Source organism: Pelodiscus sinensis, chromosome 19, assembly GCF_052426305.1.
Source record: "Pelodiscus sinensis isolate ZL-2025 chromosome 19, ASM5242630v1, whole genome shotgun sequence".
In the NCBI taxonomy this organism is placed as follows: domain Eukaryota; kingdom Metazoa; phylum Chordata; order Testudines; family Trionychidae; genus Pelodiscus; species Pelodiscus sinensis.
The window spans coordinates 30871855-30895807 of record NC_143070.1 but is presented as its reverse complement, the minus strand read 5'-3'; the positions used below and the strand labels follow the sequence as shown (position 1 = coordinate 30895807).

General features: G+C 49.9%; 1 protein-coding gene and 4 non-coding genes across 5 annotated transcripts; 1 reads left to right on the top strand and 4 right to left on the bottom strand.

The window, feature by feature from the left end:
- Positions 1 to 1180: 1180 nt before the first annotated feature.
- TRNAE-CUC (transfer RNA glutamic acid (anticodon CUC)) lies at positions 1181 to 1252 on the bottom strand. Its single transcript has one exon. It is a non-coding gene; the product is annotated as a tRNA-Glu (tRNA).
- A 3790-nt stretch (positions 1253 to 5042) lies between these two features.
- TRNAY-GUA (transfer RNA tyrosine (anticodon GUA)) lies at positions 5043 to 5132 on the bottom strand. Its single transcript is given in 2 exon segments — positions 5043 to 5078; positions 5096 to 5132. It is a non-coding gene; the product is annotated as a tRNA-Tyr (tRNA).
- A 1875-nt stretch (positions 5133 to 7007) lies between these two features.
- Positions 7008 to 7081, top strand: TRNAT-AGU (transfer RNA threonine (anticodon AGU)). Its single transcript has one exon. It is a non-coding gene; the product is annotated as a tRNA-Thr (tRNA).
- Positions 7082 to 9121: 2040 nt separating this feature from the next.
- Positions 9122 to 9194, bottom strand: TRNAF-GAA (transfer RNA phenylalanine (anticodon GAA)). The gene has a single exon. It is a non-coding gene; the product is annotated as a tRNA-Phe (tRNA).
- Positions 9195 to 14803: 5609 nt separating this feature from the next.
- On the bottom strand, positions 14804 to 23331 carry LOC149522911 (uncharacterized). Its single transcript, XM_089771048.1, has 4 exons — positions 23166 to 23331; positions 22555 to 22614; positions 17846 to 17956; positions 14804 to 17539 (listed from the first exon to the last, which is right to left on the bottom strand). Exons 1-4 carry the CDS (start codon positions 23314 to 23316, stop codon positions 16119 to 16121), a joined length of 1743 nt encoding a protein of 580 aa, XP_089627174.1. The 5' UTR covers positions 23317 to 23331; the 3' UTR covers positions 14804 to 16118.
- Positions 23332 to 23953: the final 622 nt, after the last annotated feature.

The window sequence follows — 23953 nt, the reverse complement described above, 5'->3', positions numbered from 1 at the left end:
AGCAAGAGCTTCCGGCTGCCTCTTTGCCCTGGGTCTGTCGGCCGCCAGCCACCTTGGCCAACCCTCAAACCAGCTGGACTAGCCAGCCCACGTCACAGCGAGTCGCTAGTGGCCCTGTCAGAGAAGAGCCATTGGCAGCTGCAGAGACATCCCTGCAGCTGACTGAGGCGCCTTTCTTGAAAGGGCCATTGGTGAGCTGCAATTTCATTAGCCAGCTAGCTCAGTTGGTTAGAGCATGGTGCTAATAACACTAAGGTCATGGGTTCAAGCCCCATGCTGGCCATAGGGCTGTTTGGTTTGGTGACTTCCCTTCCTTTAGCTGCCTGCTATGGACAGGGAAGCAGAAACAAGCAAAAGGCTGAGAGCTTTGCAGGAAGCAGGGCAGAGATCTGGTAGGGGGAGGCTCCAGCCTGCACAGCCCCAGTGGCTAAAAGGGCCTGGGCCTGGCTTCCTGTCCCCAAAAGCAGGGGACCTGATGCCCAAATTCCTGCTGCTGCAGTGGCTACCTCAAGGCACCAGCTGGGGGGCAGGCTCTGGAGCCCAAGCCACACAGGGAGACTCAATATGACCGGGAGGCCTGGAGCGTGTGTGTCCTGCACAGAGGCTGCTGCTGGGGGCCTGCTTCAGTGGCCCAGCAGCTCAAGTTCCTCTGAACCAGCTTCTCCCTGCTTCTCGCTTCTCGCTGCTGAGGCCCCTGACATGAGGCAGTGGGACCATCAGAGGAAGGTGCCAGCCTTAGCCCTTCCTCCCAGCCTCCTCCCCCTCCCAGGGTCTTTCCCAAGCCCCTACCCAGTTCTACATTCCCCACATAAAAACCAGAGAGTTTGTTCTTTCAACAGGGAAAAGTCCTGATTGTGTTACCAGTAGGGGGAGGGGGAGGGGGAGGGGGAGAGGGAAAGGGAAGGGGATGTGTTGGGGTGTGTTGAAGTTGGGAGGGAGGCACAGAGGGCAAAAAATGAGTAATGTTAGTTAGTTGAAACCAATGAGGAGTAATGTTAGTTAGTTGAACTACTGCAGAAGAAAGGACTCAGCCCCTTAGGCTGGCACTGGGGAGGCTTGAATCCAGGCAGTGCCCAGCCAAGGGGGAGGGGTTAGGGTTAGCCCCATGCTAGGTCTCAGCTGCTGTAACATGGGGGAAGGAGATTGACTAGGGACAAGTTTTGGGAAAGTTGCAGCTGGTTTCCCTGACTGGGAATTGAACCCAGGCCACAGCAGTGAGAGTGCTGGATCCTAACCACTAGACCATCAGGGACACATAAAGCAAGTCTCTTTGCTCACTTACACTAGCCTTTCGCAGGCCATTTTCTGTCCACTTCAGGATGAGGGGGGGGTCCATTCTCTCTTGCCCAGAGGGGACAAGAACAGACAAATAGAACATCAAAGCAGCCAGACTGGGCCATGCCAGTTGTCCAACTAGCCCAGGATCCTGTCTCACAACAGTAGCCAATTTCATTGTCCAGAGGGAATCCTCAGGACAGACAGTTATTAAGTGATCCCTCCATTCCCAGCTTCAGGTATACATCAGCTAGGGACACTTGCCCTGTCCATTCTGGTGAAATGCCATTGATTGACCTTTCCTGCATTAAATTATCCAGTTCTGTTTTGGACCTTCTTGTAGATTTCACCTTCGCAACATCCTCTGGCAAGGAGTTCCACTGGGTGCAAAAATGCTTTGTTTTTAACTCGGTTACTTACCAGTTTCATTCTGTCACCCTGGTTCTTAAGTAGGCAAAAAAATAATTTATTTGCTTTTGGCACCCCTGTCATCATCACATAAACCCCTGTCCCGTTGCCCCTTGCTTGTCCCTTTCCCAAGCTGAGAAGAAGAAGTTCCATGAACTCCTGGGAGCTGCTTTCCAAAGAAGAGGCATTTCCTGTGGAGAAGATGCCAAGCCCAATCCCCCTACACAAAGCCCCAGGAAATACCAGTGGAGATTGGGAAAGCTCCCTCTTGAGCAGCGCTATGGAATGGATCCGGCCGGCCATCGGGCTGACTAACGCCATCAACAGACGAGTCCCAGTGAGACTTCTCAGCCCAAGTGCAGAGACTGTGGAGTCTCCCACTCCCAGCCCAGTGGCAGAGGGGCAGCGCCCTGAGGAGGCAGGTCCTGAGGCAGCAGAGACCTTTGAAGGGAACAGGGACAAGGGAGACGTGAGGTAGAAGAAGGGGAACAGGTCGCCTCTTCTCAAGGGAGATGTGGTGGGAAACTGCCGGTTCCGGTGCAAGCCGAGCTCCAAGGGCTGGTTCCTGCCCTGGTGGCTCCTTGCAGGACCTGGCTTGACACGCACCAAGAAGTGCCATGTGTGGCCAGCAGGGCGGGTGGGGAGAACGGAAGGTGTTGGAGCAAGCTGGGGCTGCCGGGTCTTGGGGGATCTGGGCATCAGGGGGAACCTTACCTGGTTTTGTGTCCCCTTGCAGCAAAGGCCACAGACGTCCCAGAGGCTGGAGGTGCTGCCATTGACCTTGGCCTATGTGGTTGCCATGCCCTGGTCCCTGCCAAGACACCACTGAGGAGCCTCAACCCCAGCGGAGCCTCCTCCCATCTCAGCCTAACTTGCCTAGGGCTATGTCTACTCTTGCAGCTTTTTGCGTGAGTAATATGCAAATGAGGCTAAGCATGGAATATCGCTGAGCATCATTTACATACCTAATGAGCCATCATTTGTTTCAGAAGAGGCTCTTGTGCCAGAAGGAGCATCTACACGGCCCCTTCTGGCACAAGAAAAACCCTCTTGTGCAATGCCGTTCTTCCTGAAAGGTAATAGATGTAACAGCATTGCACAAAAGCGTTTTTCTTGCGCAAGAAGGGGCAGCGTAGACAGCTCCTTCTTGCGCAAGACCCTCTTCTGCAATTTCTGCTGAGATGTGTTTTAGTAGTTAAATTCCTGGATTGCCATTGCTCATTAAAACTGTTGTCATATGGTTGGAAATGGGGAAAATATTGAATTTTATTAACATCAGCAGAACTGACTTACATAGGGCCTGTGTGTTGTGTAGTCTTGCCTTAATCTTTGTATTCATGCCCATTAGTGTGAAAGAAGATATTTGCATATATATTTGCATATACAGACAACGGTGGATAATTCCCTGTAATATTATCACTCTCCTATAACTTTGTATTAACATCTCCTTTTAGATATATCTCTAAGGCTATGTCTACACTCGTGGCTTCTTGTGCAAGAACATCTTGCGCAAGGGTTCTTGTGGAACAAGTCATGCGCAAGAAAACGTCCACACTTCCACATGCACGCTGTGCTTTTGTGCAAGAGCTCTCATGGCAGTGTGGACGCTCTCTTGTGCAAGACAGGGGTGAGGATGTGGAAGGTAGAGAAGTCTGGGCACAGGATTCGGGATGGGGGGAGTCTTGGGGCTGGGACTGTGTTTGTGTGTTGAGGGGATCCCTCTGCTCTGGGCTCCCCGACTCCCTTTAACACACAAGGGCTTTTTCTGCAGCACACTTGGTGCCGTGAGAACAAAGCTTGGAGAGGGGGTTGATTTCCTCCATCGCCCCTTGCTGCTGCGCTAAAAGAAATCCTGAAACAGGCCTCTTTACCTGTCACTGGAGAGATGGCCCTGTGATGGGGGTATACTGCAACGTGGAGCCTGGCTAGCTCAGTTGGGAGAACATAAGACTTTTTATCTCAAGGTCATGGGTTCAAGCCCCATGCTAGGTGATGCCCTTCTTTAACTCACATTCTAAGTCTACAAGCAATTCACTTTCAGCTTTCACCAGGGTTCTAGAAAGAAAAAGTCTAGTCCTGGGATCCAGCTTTAGTAGAACCAGAGAGAGAGGAACAAGCTGCATTTTCTATCTTCTGAGGAGAAGGGAAGAGGATTTTCTTCTCTTCAGTTCTCACCACATCAGCCCAGGGAGGAGAAAAAATAACCCTCCGCCCGCTGATTGTCCCCCGTCAGCTTCTGTAGCTTCACCTCCTTCCACAGCAGCTCCAGCTTTGAGCTACAAATCTCTGGCTACGTCTACACTGGCCCCTTTTCCGGAAGGGGCATGTAAATTTCACTAGTCGTCGTAGGGAAATCCACGGGGGATTTAAATATCCCCTGCGGCATTTAAATAAAAATGTCCGCCGCTTTTTTCCGGCTTTTAAAAAAGCCGGAAAAGAGCGTCTAGACTGGCCCCGATCCTCCGGAAAAAGTGCCCTTTTCCGGAGGCTCTTATTCCTACTTTGAAGTAAGAATAAGAGCCTCCGGAAAAGGGCACTTTTTCCGGAGGATCGGGGCCAGTCTAGACGCTCTTTTCCGGCTTTTTTAAAAGCCGGAAAAAAGCGGCGGACATTTTTATTTAAATGCCGCGGGGGATATTTAAATCCCCCGCGGATTTCCCTACGACGACTAGTGAAATTTACATGCCCCTTCCGAAAAAGGGGCCAGTGTAGACGTAGCCTTTCTGTGTGTAGCCATATGGAATACTGAGTTTTCAGGCTGGCCTCTGCACTTCTGGCTTCCCTCCTTCTGCTTCATTCTTCTGGCTTCAACTACACGGCACATTTATTTTGGAATAAGCTGGTCTTGAATAGTTATTACAAAATATCTTATTTCAAACTAGCACATCTACACTGCAGGGAAACCTCAGAATAGTCCGAGGCAGGCTCCCCAGTGTAGACGAGCTACCTCGATTTAGAGCCCCAGGAAGAATAACTTAGAATGGCCCCGGGGAAGGGATAGTTCAAACTAGCAGCAGTGGCGCAGCTACACAGGCCTTTTTTTAAAATAACTAATTGGAACAGGCGTTATTCTTTGTAGAATGAGGTTTGCAGAAGTCGAAATAAGCCATTTGTTACTTCAGAATTATTTCAAAATAACGGAATTGCTGTGTAGACTCTTGCAGTGTTATTGTGGAATAACAGCCATTGTTCCAAAAGAACTTTTGTGTGTAGAGAACCTGCGCAGCCCAAGAAATGTGATTGGCAGCTTGTACCCACAATCTTTCTGTCAATTGCAGTGGAGAGCTCTGAAGACATGGACCCAAGGCAACCACCTTGATTGCCTTCTGCTAAGGCCAGGCCAGAGGGAAAACAATCACTCCTTCGAGCTGGAGTTGAACCAGCAACCTAAGGATCACTTGCCAAGCACACACTACAGTCCTCCGCTCTGCCAGCTGAGCTATCGAAGGGAGCCTGACCAAGGGTGGCTAGTCCAGGTTGTCCCTTCTATAAGTCTCGGGGCACGTGCTCCCCCAAGTATATGGCATTGCTGATGAGGGGCAGAAGCGCACAGGTGCTGTCACAGGTGTTGTACCAATAAAAGCAAGCAGGATCTTATGAGGGGGATAAGGCAAAAAGCCACATTTATTGTAAAGATAATAATAAAGAATAAAGAAAAGATAGAAGCAAACAACATTGTTTAACTACTTATTCCTATCACTACTTAACCCTTATATATATATATATATATATATAAACATTCATTCAATCATTCATCCAGGTTCTCTGTAGTTGTTATAGTTACCAGCCTGGAAGTTGCTTGTGACAGAATACTGGCCAGGTATTCTGTACACAAGTGAGGGTAGTGGGGAGCGAAGTCCTGATCAGATGCGCATCTGAAGCTCCTGGTGGGCTGGCAGCAGAACGTTGGACTCTGACTCCATAGTCTTTTAGTCCAGTTCTTATAGGAATTTCTTCCTATGCCAGTCTATGGGAATTGCTACATCATGTCCAGAGTGGCTGTCAGGTGCTCGTCAGTGATCTCATAGGGTGGGCCTCCAGTACTTGGTTTTCTCCACTTGACACCTTTTGGTTGCCCTGGCACCTGACGCCTTCTTCAGCCCTTTGTTGCTGCATTCTCAGGCTGGCACCTCTCAAAACCATTCATTCATCGTCCAAGCAATCTCTCTCTCTTACATACATTCCCTAATTAATGTTTCCCATACAGTATTTTGTATAATAATAACTTTACATATACAAGAGTTGTAGTTACAAAAAGTCACAGGTTTCTGGGTGGCATTTCTTAAAACATTCTCTGAGTGCTGAGTTAGTGACTGTTATAGTTACAATGTTTCACTTTGAGATTAGGGTTAATTGCTTCACAATGCTTTGAAGAGAATGGGCATCAATTGTGTAACAATAAGTTTGAGTGTGCCCTGGGACACAGAGAGAAGAGCTGTTTCTGGCTACATAGTATTATATTTTTAACAGTTTTAAGTTACATGACCTAATATTACATTCCTAACAAATTATATTCTAGAGGGGCAATAATTATAAATCTAAACATTTAACAATCTTAACAAATAATAATAATAATAAATCTAAACACTTTAAGTTGTGGGGAACAAATTATGGGGAGTCACTTCCACTTGGGGGAATCATTTTTAATACATTTATATGTTATCCCTACACAGGTACTTCACATGCAGATGGACCCCTTGAGTGAAACCTGAGCTAGATCCATCCATGTCACAGCAAAAGGAAGAAAGTTGGGTTCTTCTCATGTGTCTTCTTTGTTCCAGAGTCTCTAGGGGTGCGGTCGGGGCAGGTCCACAAAAAAAAAAAAAAAAAAAAAAAAAACCACTTGAATGAACCTCGGTCTACAAACACACAGAAACACCCCTGAGGGTTTCCTTGCCTCTACTTAAATGTTGACAAAAAATTTGTTGCTAACTCCTTGGCCAACTCTGATTGCTGTGGGGTTAAGAAACCTTCTCTTGTTAATTCTGTGCCCTCAGGAAGGGAGCAAATTGAAGAAGGCCAGGCCCCCTCCTTGGGGCTCTAACCCAAACCCTAGGACCAAGGGAGTTATAAGCCAGCTGATTAATGTTTGTTGTACTTTTCCCTCCCCACATCTGGGCCAAACCCCAAAGGCCACTCTACAGCCCCAGCGGCTGGGGGAGATGAGCATGTTAGAGCCTCTGCTGACTGAGCTGTAGCTTTCTGTGCCTAGGGAGCCAGACACCCCCAGGGCTGGAGGGAAATGGGGATTGGCTGCACTTTGGCAGTCAAAGATGTTGTCTGGGCCCATAGAATAGAACAGTTTCACCAGACTTCCTGAGGAGGGCACCATGGCTCAGTTGGCTAAAGCACCTGTCTAGTAAACAGGAGATCCTGGGTTCAACTCCCAGTGGTGCCTTTTGACACCCTTTAATCATATTTTCCTATGTGTTTCTGGGACACAGAAAAGGCCTTCCCTGGCCACCCATGGAACTGCTGGTTCAGGAAAAGGCTGATTGGAGAGAAGTTTTAGAAAGAAGGAAACCACAAGTGAGAAGCACCTGCTGCCCACAGACCCTCACTCTCCATGGCCGCAGGAGCTGCAGAGGTTGCACCCTCAAGCTCTCTAGGTGCTGACCCGCCTCAGGGAATCACAAGGGCATGTGGTGCTGGCTCTCCTGTCCCAGCAATTGCAGTCAGAGCCCTGCCTTGTCAGTGCCAGTCACAACAGCCTCTGCACCCACTCTAGGCTTGTGGTTTCCTTCTTCCCAATGTTCCTCCCCAATCAGCCTTTTCCTGAACCAGCAGCTCCATGGGTGGCCAGGGAAGGCCTCTTCTGTGTCCCAGGAGGACCTAGGAAAATGTGAGCTGTCACCTGGGATACGTTCCTGGCTTTAGGCAACGTGTCCTGTCTAGGGCTTCATCAGCCTGGGAGCAAAGGGCAGGCAGCATCCCCCATGATGCAGAGGGGCAGGTCCACATCTCCAGCCCTGAGGGTGCAGCCAGGGGAGAAGTGCTGGGGAGCATCTATGCAGGCATCACGCGCCTTCTCCGAGAACGGACCCACGTCCTGAAAGGGAGAGAAAGTGACCTGAGATGACTAGTGTAGCTGAGCCAACACTGCAGGTTTGTGTCTGTCAAGTGGCTAGGATTGAGCACTTCCACTGCTGCGGCCGGGGTTGGGCTCCCAGTCAGGGGAAATAGCCTCCTCTATATTCATGAATTCTGCCAAGTCTTTGTTCTTTCAGCATGGGAAGGGAGGGGCTGGGGTGCCAGAGGCAGGCTCTGGCTGGGATACTCACCTGGCTGAGCCCTAGGCAACACCTCAGCACATTTCCCAGGTAGCTCCTTTCCTGCACAGGCTGCAGATGTCAGGTGCCTGGGGAAATAAGAGCCTGAGTGGAGGAGGGGGGAGGGCTTCATGCAGGCAGCTGCCATTGGCATTGGAAACAGTCCAGAAAAGCACGACAAAAATGATGAAAGTTTGAATCAGCTGCCATCGTTAGTATAAACAATTAGTAACACGCATACTAAATGAAAGCGAATATGCTACAACAAGTCACAGCTGGAGAGATCTCTGAAAACATCCACTCCCTGTGCAGCCACAAATGTGATGTTAGAAATTATTTTAAAAGGCCTTGACAAGAAGACAGTGACTATCATATTACATCTCTATAAATCCACGCAGTGCCCACAACTTGAGCACTGACTGGAAATGTGGTTGCCTTATCCCCTGCCCCCCAAAAAAACCAGACCTTGGCATTGGAAACTTCAGAAAAGCACAAGAAAAATGATGAAAGGTTTGGATCAGCTGCCACATGAGGAGAGACTGGGACTTTTCACCTTAGAAAAGTGGAGACAAGGGGAGATAAGATAGAGGTCTATACATCATGGCAGTTGTTGAGACTGTAAATAAGGAAAGGTATTTTTCTTGTTCCCATAATAGAAGAACTAAGGGTGCGCCATGATATTAGCAGGTTGAAAACAAACAAAAGGAAGAATTTCTTCACACAAGCGCAGTCAACCTGTGGAACTCCTTGCCAGCGGATGTTGTGAAGACCAGGACTATAAGGGCATGTCTATACTTGGAAACTATTTTGAAATTGCTTAAATCAACTTAATAACTTACAGTCTAAGAAAACAGAAATAGTGTGTCCTCCATATGGGAAAGCCTCAGAATTAGTCCTAGGCAGGCTCTGTTACTGTTCCTTTCTGGGGGCATGGAATTAAAAACAGAGTTGCAAGGCTGGGAGCAGCTAAAGCCAAGAGCCCTGTTCTACTGTGTCAACAACCTCTGAGGTGTCATGAAATCCCCTTTCTCATTTCTATCCCTGAAATATGATCATCTTTATGATGTAATTCCTGCCTCTTGGTTCAGCTTTGAACTCTGACTGCAGATGTTTGCTTACCAGAGATGGAGAGATGCCAAAACAGACTATGCCATATTGGCAAAGGCTTCTGCCAAAGCCCGGGATTGAACCAGGGACCTTTAGATCTTCAGTCTAATGCTCTCCCAACTGAGCTACTTTAGCAACTACTTCAAGGAAGCTGAGCAAATATCCAAAATAGCAGCAAAACTTGAGGAACAAAAGAAAAAAAAACAGCTGGGTCACCTCATCCCCCCCCCCGAAATTTCTTCATGCCTACTCGGGGGAGCATCCCCCGCCCCAGTTTGGGAACCCAGGCCTTGCAGTGAACGCTGGGGGAGCTGGGATTCCACCCCAGAGGATGGGATAAGTGAAAATTCCCACTGCACATATTATGGCCTCATCAGAGTGAATGCTGGGTGGCCAGGGTCTTGTTGCACATCTTCCCCACCCCGTCAGCAGCCGCAGCCCCTTTCAGCCACTGGGTCAGCCCAGGAAAAGAAGTGGGAAATGGGACAAAGTAGCTTGTCTCTGTTCATGAGCTTCTCCAATGGCTGAAGGGAAGAGGAGAAAATGGGCAACAAAGACCCTCCACTGAAATCACAGCGTTCACTGGAAGGGGCAAGAGCAGCAGGGAGTAGAAACCATTACTCCAGGGGAGTTTGAACTCACAACCTCAGCATGTCTTCCACAAGTACTGCCTTATAAGTACTGTGCACAGGCCTTTTGCACCAGTGGAGCAGCTACTATAGCTGTAGGAGCTTGGCACTTGCAGGATCTCTGGATGCTGACCCCCCACCCACAGGAGGGAATCACAAGGGCATGTGCTGCTGGCTTTTCTGTCCCAGCAATTGCAGCAAGAGCCCTGCCTTGCCAGTACCAGTCACAGTAGCCTCTGTACCCGCTCCAGGCTTGTGGTTTCCTTCTTCCCAATGTTCCTCCCCAATCAGCTTTTTCCTGAACCAGCAGTTCTATGGGTGGCCAGGGGAGGACTCCTCTGTGTCCCAGGAAGACATAAGAAAATGTGAGCAAAGGCTACACCAAGGTACCACTGGGAGTTGAACCAAAGATCTCCTATTTACTAGGCAAGCACTTTAGCCAGCTAAGCCATGGTGCCCTCCTCAGAAAGTCTGGTGAAACTGTTCTACTCTATGGTCCCAGACAACACCTTTACCTCCCGAAGTGCAGCCATTCCCCATTTCCCTCCAGCCCTGGTGATGTCTGGCTCCCTGGGCACAGAAAGCTACAGCTCAGTGGGCAGAGGCTCTAACATGCACATCTCCCCCAGCCGCTGGGACTGTGGAGTTGGCCTTGAGATTTAGTGTTGCTGGGGGGAGGGAAAAGTGAAGCAAACATTGATCCTCTCGATTATAAACCCCTGGGTCTCAGGGTTTGGGTTGGAGTCCCTGGGACTGAAAACCACCCCTGAGATCTTATCTGCCCTGAGCAAGGGCAGCAACTGTGAGTGGGGTATGGAGAAAGTTTGGGCACGTGAGTGGGACACTTATATGGCTAGACTAACATTGCTGGCAAAGGACACTGCTCAATCCTCTTGAGCAGGGACCTACTTGTGGGTTGGTTCTGAACCCTGCTTGTGCCTAGGCCTGACATAACCTGCCCCACAGAATTCACACAGCAAACAGGGCTCTCAGAGCACAGCGGGAGTTTGGGGGCTTGTTGCCGGGCCGTGAGGTGAAGCATCAAACCAGACCCCTCCTGTAGGGCCTGTGAGTGTTGCAGAATCTGGGCCCCCTGCACCTGGACAACAGCAAACATGTCTTGGGGCCCCACAGAGACCCACCTGGACTGCCTGGGCCTGGGCCATGAAGCACGAAGTGGCTGAGGCTGCAGCCAGCCTGGGAGCTCCCTGGCCCCTGCGATTGCCGACATTAGGGTTGCCAGATGGTTCCACAGAAATACTGGACTCACTTGACACCACCTCACAATCTACATTCCAGCTTATTTAGATAATACCCGACATTTCTATTTCGTCATTTATACTTTCTCAGTTTGCTTCCCGAACAGAAAGCTCAAATACTGGACAGTCCGGTTCAGAACTGGACCCCTGGCAACCCTAGCCAGCATGGAAGCAAAGCGTAAGGCTGTGAGAGGAGGCCTCCTGTCACCTCCCCCGGCCTGAGGCAACAGGGCTTCCTCCTCCCCTCTGAGGAGGGAGCAACAGAGGCCAGGCTGAAGGTTTTGTGCTGGGGCTGGAGGCTTAAGCCCGAGCTGTCGGTCTCAGTGGGACTTCCTTCTTCTCCCCACTCCTGCCTTGCTGCCTCCTTTGGCCAGCAGCGCACAGGGGGCAGCCGGGAGAGCCGGCCGCCATGGGCAGAGGAGGCCAAGGCACAAGCCCCTCAGAGGCAACAGGACTGAGGCCTCTAGCTTTCCCAGGCTCATGCCAAGGGGCTTTCTGTGGTGCTGGTAGGAGAGGGATGCCAGGCCCAGGCCAGTGCGAGAAGGGGCAGTGCCTGCCAGGGCAGAAAGGGTTGCTGCATAACGTGAGACATGGCGTTTCTGCCTGGTTTCACTCAGGGGACCTTCCCTTGCTGCTACCAACTCTTCTCCTGTTACCTGAGAGACTGAAATGGGGCCATTCTTGTGGTAAAAGAGGCCAGTGTGCCTAGGCCTCCCCACACAGACCAGAGCACCCCATTGGGGACAGGACAGAGCCTTGAATCAAGCATTTGAGAACACGCTGATCCTCTATCCTGTGAGAGGGTATTGTGGGAGAGACTCTGCACACAGAGTGGCTAGCTCAGTTGGTAGAGTATGTGACTCTTAATTTCAGAGTCATAGATTCAAGCCCCATGCTAGACACTGCCCTCCCTTCAGTTACATTCTCTACATACAAGGCAATTCAGTCTTAGCTTTCTCCAGCTCTCAGGTAGGAAAAGTCTCTGATTTCTCTAATAGAACCCAGGAGGAAGGACACTAACTGACATGTCCAGCCTCATAGGAGAGCAGAAACAAATTTCCCCCAACCAAGAAAAAAGGGGGGGAAAAAAACCCCTCTCAGTATCTGATTGCTCCCCTTCAGCACTCTGAAGCTTCCTGTCCTTTGGCATCAGCTCTGTGATGGGACAACAAGAGCATGTCTGCACTGGAGAGCTATTTGGAAATAAAGTGCCTGTCTACACAGCAAGCTGTTATTTCTAATTAAGTACAAGTTGGCAGGCTTCCTACTCTGACTCCAGTAACCCCCATATCATGAAGAGTAAGGGAAGTCAAAGGGAAAGGTCTCTTCCTGTCAATAGCACCCAAAGCCAAGTTAAGCTATTTTGACTTCAGCTACACAAACAAGTAGCTGAAGTTGTGTATCTTAGTTTGACTTTTGCCCTGCTGTGTAAACATGCCCTAAATGAGCTACTAGTTAAGAAGCTGGCAAAGGATCCCTTCCCATGGTATTATAGCGCCAGGGAAGGGTACACACCGGGGCAGAAGGCAAAGCAGCTGGGGCTGTGTGAGAGACTGGAGTGGGCCTGAGGGTGCAGAGAAGGAATTGAATGAAGAAAGAGGGGGGGCTCTTTCCACCTGGGTTTGACACAGACCTTTTGCATGGCAGACAAATAGGATAACACCAGGGAGCAGAAACAAAAGGCAGAGGAAATTTTTCAATGAAAGCTTCAAACCCCTCACTTGCAGGAACCGTTTACATCCATCGACATTTACAAAATGCTTCCCCACAAACATCTTTCCAGCCTGTGTGTCTCTGGGAAAGATTTCTGCCAAGCCCGGTCCCAGCCCACCGGTCAGAACCCCCTGAGAAACAGGACACCCTCACTCCCAGCCATGTCCCCGCCCAGGTGAGGAAGGTGAAATGAGCCAGAGGCTGCTGCCCGCTGGGTCAACAGAAGAGTGGGTTGACTGTTCTCAGGGACACCACAGCAACATCCCTGCTTCCCCCTCGGAGGGGGTTTCCTCAGGGCCAGACAGAGCCATTCCAGCACCCTGGGTAGTCAGGTTAATTGTACCCTGCGTTGGGGAAGGGCGCAAGCATGGCCCAGCCCTTGCCCGGAATGTGGGAGAGGGCGCATGGAGCTGGCGGTGGCCGGAGGCATGTGCCTTGCCTGGCCACCGCTGCTGGTGCTCAGCCTGGTGCCACAGAGAGCAGACCGAGCCTGACCGTGCAAGGGCCTCGTAGCCGTGGGGGGAAGGGTGCTGCTGGGTAGTGCTGTGGGGATTAACGCAGCCCCTGTCTTGGGCGGCCGCTGTAGGGTGACTGGTGGGAGCTGCTGCAGCTTGCAATACGGGCGCGTGGCACCTGAAGGCAGTTATCAGCTGTAAGGGTTGCACAGCACCCCTTATATCAGGCGCCTCAGGCAGCTGCCCAGCTAGCCCATGCCTTAATCCGGCCCTGGATTTCCTGCATAGAACGGCACAAGCCCCAGCCTCCAGAAGAGGGGTTCCCAGTTGGGGATCTCCGGTAGTAGCCATGGGATGGTGGGAGCCAGTTACTACAGAACAAAGGACACCAGGGCTATGTCTACACTCGTGGTTTCTTGCACAAGTACAGCCGTTTTTGGGCAAGAATCAGCAGAGTGTCCACACTGCCTGCCTGCTCTTGCTCAAGGAAATTTACAGTACCGCGTGGTAAGAGAGGGCTCCTTGCGCAAGAGTGACGCTCTTTTTTAACAGGTGTAAGCCCTCTTGCGCAGGAGCTCCTACTCAAGAGGGGAGTGTGGACGCTCGGCAGGGATTTCTTGTGCAAGAAAGCCCTATGGCTAAAATGACCATCAGAGCTTTCTTGCGCAAGAGAGCGCCTACACTGCCATGGGCGCTCTTGCACAAAAGCACAGCTCACAGATGGCAGTGTGGATGTTTTCTTGCACAAGAACCCTTGCACAAGATGTTCTTGTGCAAGAAGCCATGAGTGTAGACATAGCTCAGGAGTGGGAGAAACTAACCATCTGCTTTATTTGCAAAGGAGAAACAAAGACAAACTCTTGTCCCCATCTCCACCCCCCTCAGCCTGGCACTTTGCACCCCAGCCAGGGCTGGATTAACGCATGGGCTAGCAGGGGTGCCAACCTATGAAAGCACCTGATTGAAGGGGTAAGGGATGCCGCATCAGGTGCCCCCATAGGTTGCCACCCTGGGGCAGAGATGTGCATGCAGCACGCGCCCGCTGCCCAGGGTGCAAGAACCCTGCAACCAGCCCAACTCTCCCAGGCACCCCCAGAGAGCAGCACTCACATATGGGGGGCAGGAAAGTGGAGAGACTCCCTGAGACACCAACTCAAAAGGAATCTTTCTGGGTATGTCTGCACTGAGATAGCAGCCCAGTGGCCAGGCTGTAGCTAGCCCAGCTCAGCTGTACCTGGCCTGGAGAGTTTTGGTTGGGAGATTAGAAACCTACAGACAGGGGCATCTGTGGGAGGTGGGGGGGATGTCACCATGTCAGGGCAACTGTCACACCCCCCCATCTTCCTTTGCTCCAGCCCCACCACTGAGATATACTGACCATTGTCATTGCTTAAACTGCACACAGAGCTTGTGGCAAAGGCTAGCATATGGTTAAAATACAATGAACATTCTGGTAAATTATCAGAGGGGTAGCCGTGTTAGTCTGAATCTGCAAAAGCGGCGAGGAGTCCTGTGGCACCTTATGCTCCAACACTTCAGTTAGCCTATAAGGTGCCACAGGACTCCTCGCCGCTTTTATTCTGTTACGTTCTCATTTGTGTTGTGCTGTCTGCACATCTAACTAACCAGAGATCAAAGTGCATGACCCGAAGGCCTTCACAGAGAGACAAAACCCACAACACAGGGTAGGTTATTCAACACGTTCACATTTATAAGAGTGAAACATAAGGAAATCTTTTAAGCCTCAGAATCTAGGAAATAAATAAACTTACTTTTCTTCTGCAGTGGCTAAACCTGCTTTATTTCTTGCCTCATTACATGTCTGTGTTAGTTAAAAAGTTCTATATGTCATTGTACTAAAAAAAAAAAACACAAGTTCACATGAACAAATGATCTGGAGTAGTCCAGAAAAGCCCAGCAGGAACTATACCCAGAGACGGAACCAGGGCTCTGAGATGGGACCAGTCACACTCTGCTGGGAGGTTCATTGGGATTTCCCTGTCCACACCAGGTCTTTCTCCTGCAGCCCTCAGACGCCGGACTTAGGACCACAGAAACCACACTGGGATTCCTGAGTATGGGGAGCCCAGGCCACTGGTCAGTGACCCTTGGGGTGCATCTACACAGCAGCCTTATTTCGGAATTACAGTGCATGTCTACACCGCAAGCCATTATTTGGAAATAACATCCACCTGGAAGACTTGGTCTTTTGACCAGGCTGCATCTGAAGGAAGGAGCCAAAGACCCCAGGGTGGGGGAGAGCCCTGGTTTGGAGGGGTAGCTGGGAAAGAGGTTTTAGGGGGAGTTTGTAAAAGTTTGTACTGAAGTTTCAGTGGAGCACTAACAAAACATTGTTTGTTACCTTTGAGTCTGTAACCTGCTTTGCTCTGCCTGTTCTCACTTATCACTACTTAACTCACAGAGCTTGTACTTAATAAAACCACTTTTACTTACTATCAAGCCCAGTGTAAACAATTACTACCTATGGGAGCAATCGGTGTGCACTTTCCCCTTTCATTACTAAATGGGGCTTACCCCATTCTTTGGGGTTTGATCCCATTTGGGGAGTGCTATCCCAGGAAGCTGGGCCCTAAACTGCTCTCTCCTCAGACCTGAAGAGGTTCAGCATCTGTAGCACTGCTCAGAGGCGGGGGTGGGGGCAGGAATCTCAGCTCAGGGGAGACTAAGGAGCTGAACCAGCAGGACCAGGTGGTGAGAAGCCCCAGAGAGTAGAAAGGTGAGTGGCAGTGGCCAGGTCAGTACCCCAGGAGGCCCTTCCAGAGAGGTCTTCTGAGACCACAGCCACTTGGCCAGGCAGCTTAAAGGGAACTCAGGTTATATGTTTCTCCCCTCTGTGGCTCCTCCAAAGGCTAAGAAGATTTGAGCTCTGACTGAAGCTTTCCCCACAGTCAGAATAACTGAATGGTTTTCTCCCCTCTGTGGACTGTCTAATCTTTAACAAAGTCTGACCTGTGTTTGAAGCCTTTTCTGCAATCAGAGCTTTTATAAGGCGACACTCTTGTATGTATTCTGATAGCTAGTAATGCAGGAGCACTGACTGAAGCTTTTCCCACAGTCAGAGCAATTGAAAAGTTTCTTTCCTGTGTGGGTTCTCTTATGGTATAAAAGGCTTGAGCTGCGACTGAAGCTTTTCCCGCAGTCAGAGCAACTGTAAGGTTTCTCTCCTGTGTGGATCCTGCTATGGATAACAAGGTCTGCGTTTCTTTTGAAGCTTTTCCCGCAGTCAGAGCAATTGAAAGGTCTCTCTCCTGTGTGGGTCCTCCTATGGGCAACAAGAATTGAGCTACTACTGAAGTTTTTCCCGCAGTCAGAGCAAGTGAAGGGTTTCTCTCCTGTGTGGGTCCTCCTATGGTTAAGAAGGTGTGAGCTTCTTCTGAAGCTTTTCCCACACTCAGAGCAGCTGAAGGGTTTCTCTCCTGTGTGGGTAATCCTATGTCTAACAAGGTCTGAGCTTAAACTGAAGCTTTGTCCACAGTCAGAGCAATGGAAAGGTTTCTCTCCTGTGTGGCTCTTCCTATGGGTAACAAGGTTTGACTTCTGACTGAAGCTTTTCCCGCAGTCAGAGCAATTGAAAGGTTTCTCTCCTGTGTGGATCCTCCAATGGTTAATAAGTTCTCCATTACTACTGAAGCTTTTCCCACAGTCAGAGCAGTAGAAGGGTTTTTCCCCTGTGTGGGTCCTGCTATGTCTAACAAGGGTTGAAATCTGACTGAAGCTTTTCTCGCAGTCAGAGCAATTGAAAGGTTTCTCCCCTGTGTGGCTCCTCCTATGGGCAACAAGGTATGAGCTACTACTGAAGTTTTTCCCGCAGTCAGAGCAAGTGAAGGGTTTCTCTCCTGTGTGGCTCTTCCTATGGGTAACAAGGTTTGACTTCTGACTGAAGTTTTTCCCACACGCAGAGCAATTGAAAGGCTTCTCTCCTGTGTGAGCCATCCTATGGATAACCAAGTGTGAGTTTGTACTGAAGTTTTTCCCACAGTCAGAGCAGTTATGGGGTGTGTCTCTTGTATGTATTTTCTGATGGTTTGTAAAGTGTGAGTGCTCACTGAAGCTTTTCCCAGAGTCAGAGCACTTGAAGGGCTTCTCTCCCGTATGGACCCTTTGATGTTCAGTAAGAGTTTCACAGTCACTACACGTGCAGGGTGACTGTTGATGGGGGATTTCCTGTTGGACGGTTTCTGTATTTCTTTTCTCCCGTGTGCTCCTGGAGGTACCCTGTCCCTCTCCTAGATGATTTCCCTGCTGCTTTTCTGGGCTATGCTGACTCTCACAGCTCTCTCCTTGCTCACGTATCTGGAAAACATATCCTTCAGATCGTCTCAATAATAGTCCACATGGAGACACTTGCTCCAGTTCTTCCTGCTGAAGACTCTTTTCATGGTTCTCAGTCAGTGTCCCGTCACCTGTTGGAATAGAGGAATGATCCAGACAGGAGTTATTCTCCACGATGAACTGCAAGGAAACTCTAAAAGAGGAATAGAAAAGGGGACACACGCTCAAATAATGGTCAAATTATCATGAGCTGAGTTCGTTGTCCTCCTTCACAACCTGTCCACAGAGAAGAGAACCCAGCCTTTCCTCGCCCACCACACTCTTACTGGAGTTGAAGACAAGCTGAACAGTCAGTCAGACTTCATGAAAACACACAAGTTACATCTGCTATAAGGAGACAGAAATTGGTTTCTGAGTCAGTTTAACTGATTGCTCACCTGTCTGGGTGTTGCTGATGATCTCCCCTTCCTCACAGCTCGGAGGATCTGGGATCCGCAGCTCCTCTTGCTCCACCCAGGAGATCACATCAGTTTCGGAGACTGGAAATGCTGTTTGAAGAACAAAAAACCAAGTGCTGATCTTGTTCATTAAGGTCTTTGCCATTCCTGCTTTCAGAGCCAGGATCCGAGTCACCGACCCAGAGAGGCTCCATTCCCCACCTTGCAGAGACTGGGCTCTGGCTGGTACAAGATCCCAGGACACACTCACCTGCAGTAAAGATGCATCACTCACCCATCTTGGGAATGGCCCAGTTCATTCCCCAGGGCAGCTAAGCGCTCTGCTGCACTCTCTAGGGTACAACTCAGACCCCCTCACAGCCCGGTCTATCCGCCCGGAATCCCACAGTTGGACAGGAACACACTGCTCAGAAGGGGAGCTCTAGTGAGGGCATGAAGGTGTGACACCAAGGTCCCCAGGTAGGGCTCAGACAGCAGCTGCCACATGGCAGGTCACTAGAACTTGGAGATGAAGGACCCCGCAGATGTCTAGCTCCCCAAGCTCTGTCCACAAAACCCCTGGCTGGTGGGCTGGGCTTGCCCTGATCTTTGGCTCAGATGTTCTACTTGGGCCAGGAGGAGGCAGAGGAAGTTGCCTGAGCATCTAAGTGAATCCTTGGCTGGTTGCTTCACGCCCTGCCTATGTGTCACACTCCTGATCCCAACGGCCTGTGTATGGGTGGGCCCTGCCAGCTGCCCACAACAGTTGCCATTCCCATGGCTGCCCAGGGTGGCGCTGGGCTTCTGTTGGGGCAAGCCAGGGCGGAGCTGGGCCGTGCTGCTTCCCTGGTGCTTGTGACTGTTGCTCAGCTCCCCCTCTGCAACCTCCATTCTACTCTGCCAGCAGCAGCCTTTGTGTGGTTTCCCAGTCTGGCTCTTGTGGCCAGCCTGGCCTTTGATTTGGTGCCCCTCCAGGGTTGCACTGAATCTATCACCTTTACACCTTGTGAGTGTGTTTCCCTCAGCTTTGGCCCACCCCTTCTTGGAACTTCATTTTCTGTTCAGAAGATCCACCTGGGACATGACCATGGAGATCACTGTGCTACTGCTGTTAAATAAGATAATCAGTCATCACATCAGAACATTCCCATTGACATGGCACCCAGCACACTTCGCAAAAGGTTTATTGCAGCTGTGTATGTCCATTCTTTTTGAACTAGAACAGGCTGGGCTTTGGCAGAATGGTGGAACACTGGGGACCAACTAACCAGGAAAGCGCATTCCTGAGCAGGAAGAGGCCAATCAACACACATCTCCACAGTAGCTGGAAAAACAGTCCTAAGAGATGGCTCAGAAAGACACTGACCCTTGTGCACAAGAGCGGGATGAGGGGATAATGGATACGGATGTTTTGTTCAAAATAAACAGGCAGGAGGCTAAGGGGGTAGAACACATGGAACATGCATCTTGTTTGTGTCAATGTATGAGAAGTCACAAGAGGGGCATGTTGATGCTGGCTGAGGGGCAGCATTCTCACTGCTGACTTATTGGTACCGTTATTGGGTTGGGACAAGTCTCACTATACCTGTGCCTAAGGAGCTGGGACACTAGCATCCTGCTCCTTTTCACAATAAACTTGGCCGAGTGCCTTAGCCTCCAAATGGAGCCTGAATCTTTCTTAGCAGCAACCCTGAGCTGTGCTGCATGGATAAGCCGCAGGCTCTGACAGTGCTGCTGGCATCAGAGCTCCAGAAAGAGCCACACTGAACAGCCATAACAACGCTCTGTGGCATTAGCAGAAATTCTAATGGCATTGCAGTCACTGTGGGAAGAAAAATTATCAATCACAGCAGCACTGGGGAACTCTGGTGTAAATCAGGACCTAACTGTGCTATTGGGGTGCACATATGAAGCTAAGCATTATCACTCTTTAATGTAGGTATCTTTCCCAGCTCTGAGAAACAGCTCTCTCTTTAATAGCTATTAAAGAGAGAGGTGACTGCACACAGAGGCTGCGTCTAGATTGGAATGATTTTCCGCAAATACTTTCCAACAGAAAAGTTTTTCCGTTAAAAGCATTTCTGGAAAAGAGCGTCTAGATTGACACGGATGCTTTTGCGCAAAAGCATGTGTCAATATAGACGCGGTTTGGCACAAGACAGCTCTGGTGGCCATTTTCGCCATCGGGGCTTTTTTGCGCAAAACAGTTTTTACCTATCTACACTGGCCCTCTTGCGCAAAAGCATTTGTGCAAGAGGGCTTTTTCCCCCGAGCGAGAGCATCAGTGTATCTGCGCAAGAAAGCTGACAATCATACATTAGATAGTCAGTGTTCTTGCACAAATTCAAACGGCCAGTGTAGACAGCTGGCAAGTTTTTGCCAGCCTAGACACAGAGAGAGAGTTTGAGGGACTTGATTAAGGTCACACAGGAAGACTGTGACGGCCAGAGAATTGAACACAGGTTTCCTGAGCATGAAGCCAGACATACACACAGGAAGAAAAAGTCCCTACTCGAAAATATTTCACTCTAAAAACACAACACAGATGATGTGATTTATCTCCACTGCACACAGAGGCAAGTGAGCCCCAGAGAGAATAAAGCTGAACTCTTGAAAGGAAACCCAACCTGTGCCTGAAATGCAAGAAGAGCTCTGCTCACGTTTCTCTACTACAGAGCTACTTCGGACAAAATACTCACAGAGCGTGAACTGCCTCACCCACCCTCCCTCAGCCCCAGCATCCAGCCCCTGTCACTGACAAGAACAGCATGTCACAGAGATTAGCTACAGGCAGAAAGGACTTAGGGAACTGCACCCACCTTATACTGGCTCAGCCCACTGCCACAAGGGGAACCTGCAGGCACAAAGATCAGACAAACCAAGAGCCAGACCCAGACCTCTAGTACCTGCTGTTCCTGCCTGAGCCTTTCTACTCACACCTCCAGTCAAGGCACAAGATGGGCAAGATAGGGGGGGAAGCGCACTGAGACCTTAACTGTGGGAAGAGCAGCTCCACTCTTACGTCCCTCAACCTGCTTTCCCTGGGAGGCAGTATGGAGGGGACAGTCTTTCACAGAAGAGCCAGGATTATTGGGGCAGATACTCATGATATTGGGGGCAAAGACAATGAATGATATTGAACCAAACCCAACCCAGCTACTCCAGAGCCCACCCAGCTTCCGATACCCGAGAGGACAGGAATCCTTACTCAGCCAGTTCACAGCCTCATAATTCTCCTGCATCACATCCCTGTAGAGGGATCTCTGGCCTGGGTCCAGCAAAGCCTATTCCTCCTCAGAGAAATACACAGCCACCTCTTGGAAGCTAACCAGCTCCGCCACAGCCATTTCCTGTCCCTGGCTCTGAAGGCCAGGGGCTGAGCTAGAGACAGACATGGGTGTTCTGCAGCCTGGCAGGGGGAGAAGGTGAATTGGAGACATTTCAGAAGGGGCTTTAATCCTTTCCACACCCCCATTCTCCCCACACTCTGTCCCTAGTGACGTGACACACGTGTTAAACTTTTGTCCACAGTGGTAGAATCTTAGTCTAGATATTCCATTAACAGCGCACGGGATTTAGATCCCAAAACCATATTCATTTCTCTCTGCACCTGGCTTGAGTTAAAAGATTACTGCATCTGCAACAATGGGATATAGTTCTCAGCACCCAGTGTTTCTGATAACAAGCCACATATTCATCTGCCTGAACATGGACATAAGCCAAATGTAGGCTGTTGTATTTGAAAGCCTTAGTCTTCATTCACAGATTTGCAGCATAAACATTGCTCTCATCTCAGAGACGTTATAATCCCTTTCCAAAATAGAGAATCAGTGAAGGTAAGCATCTGAATGGTGGTGTTATAATTAAATACGTGTGCTTATTATTAAACACTTGTGCTGAGTGTTTGCAGGATGAGATCTTAAGATTCAGAAGATATCCTCAGTTATGCAGTCTGACCCCCTCAGTGGCACAAGCCATTACACTTAGTCCAGTTACCCAGGCACAAAGCTCTGTTTTCCCACAGTGTATTTTCTAGAAAGCCCCCAGTGATTTGAAGACATCAAGAGATGGGAGAATCCACCAGCTCTTTGTTCATTTGTTTCAGCAGCTAAACCGCTTCCCTATCAAACATTTGTGCCTCTTTTCTTGTCTAAAATAGTCTGGCTTCACCTTTCAATTATTGGCTCTCACTGAGCCGTATCCACTCGACAGGGTGGGTAATTCATTTTCATGGGGTGGCCAAATGGAAAGTGGCTGAGAGCTGCACTCTTCCGTGACATAAATGCAGGAAATGGAGGATCCGGGATGGGCACTGGGAGGAGGAGGATGCTTGGGGTAACGGTTTGGGATACAGGACAGATAGAGGGGTCTAGGAGGGAGTTTGGGTGAAGGAGCCTTTCAGCCTATTTATTGTTTGAAACCAACCTTATATTGAAACTGACTGAGCAGTGAAATCTGAGCCTGAAGGTGCCGTCCGTTTTGTGCTTTAACTTCACCCCTTTAGCATCACAAACCTATAGACCAGTGTTTCTCCAAATGTCCACAGGACCCCATGCAGCACCCCTGGGGCTCCTCACTGATCACTGGGTGATTTAGGGCTGTGTGCACCGTGGTCACTGGGTTTGGTTGGTAACTCCAATGACAATCCCATGAAGATGTTTTCACAGGAATTCTCACATCACTTAAAGAATTTCCACCAGCAAACTCACCTTGTCTGAAAGCTCCAAGGGATTTTCCTCTTGCTCTCTCCAGTGCACAGGGCAGAGTGTCTAGTGGGGGAAGGGATAAGAGAGGTGAGATTCCAGGCTCTCCTATTCATAACAATGTCCCACTCTGAACTCTGCATTTCAATTCTATAAGAGACACACTCAGGTATTTAGTATGAAAGAGTCTGAAACTTTCATTTCCTCTCTCACTCGGGCACCTTCCAGCAATGGAGCCAACATCCCTGCAGCCTCACACCTGTCCCAGGAGAGACAAGCTGAAAATGAGATTTACTCTTCCCTCCTCAGCCCCTTCCACTTGGTTTCCCATTCACTTACTGCCTCTTGTCATAAACTGGAGCTGTGGTGGCGGAACACGTGGCCATCACAGTAACTTAGCCATTTTGATCTCTGAATGGGAGGTTCAGTGTTTGCAAACCTCTGGTTCTATCTGCAAGCAGTTGGGTCTGTTCGCTCAGTGTCTCTAAAGAGAGCAGTGTGTTGGGGCCGTCATTCTCCACGTGGGAATTGAGGCAGGGGAAGTTTGGCTTCAGAGGCCAGATTCAATAGTCTCAGATACTTGAACCGCTTTCCCCTCATCCATCTCTTCCAGGTACCTTTGAACTCCCTCAGAGTCTCCGACAGAGCAATCGTTCTCTGGGAGAAACCTCTGACTTGTTCTTCTAGTTCAGGGGAAATCTCTTCCGGCAGCTGGAACTGCTCCGTCTCACACCTGGACAGAAACAATTCAATGTGATTGTATGTCATTTGCAGCTGATAAGTTCTGGCTAGTAAGTCTCAGCTCTAACAGGCCTGGAGTTAGAATTCCTCCAATTCTCGCAGCCTGAGAACAGGGACAACACATCCCATGGCCATGCAACCTTCCCCTCAAAGATCCCATTTCTGTTCTTCACTTCTGGCCTGGGAAGACTGGCTGGGGGTGCAAAGGGGAATAGAGTCTCCATGGCCAACTCACTCCTTGGCCTCTAGATGCTGAGGGACAGGAGGTTCCCATGTGAAGGGCTGAAGGAATCTGTCCAGTAGGGATTAGACTGAGACACCAGCTCCCCTCAACCCAGCTCCTTCCACACAGGTCTCCAAACGGCCCTCAAGTGGGACAGACTCTTGATCCCTGCTGTCCTGGGCTGAATGTGCTCAGTATCCAGCAGTGACAGGCCCATGTTCCACCCCACAGTCCTGCGGCAACCAATCCCCAGGGAGGTGACAGCTCTAAGAAACACTTGATCCTGAATGGGGAATTCCAGAGTCTAAAGTGCGAGGATGAGACCCTCAGAATTAAATGCGTCAGAGATATTCATGTCTAACATCGGGCTGCAGAGCTCTAGGGAGATGTGGTGCTAACATCCGCTCCAAGCCTTTTCCCTGCTCTGTGCAGTGTGAGGGG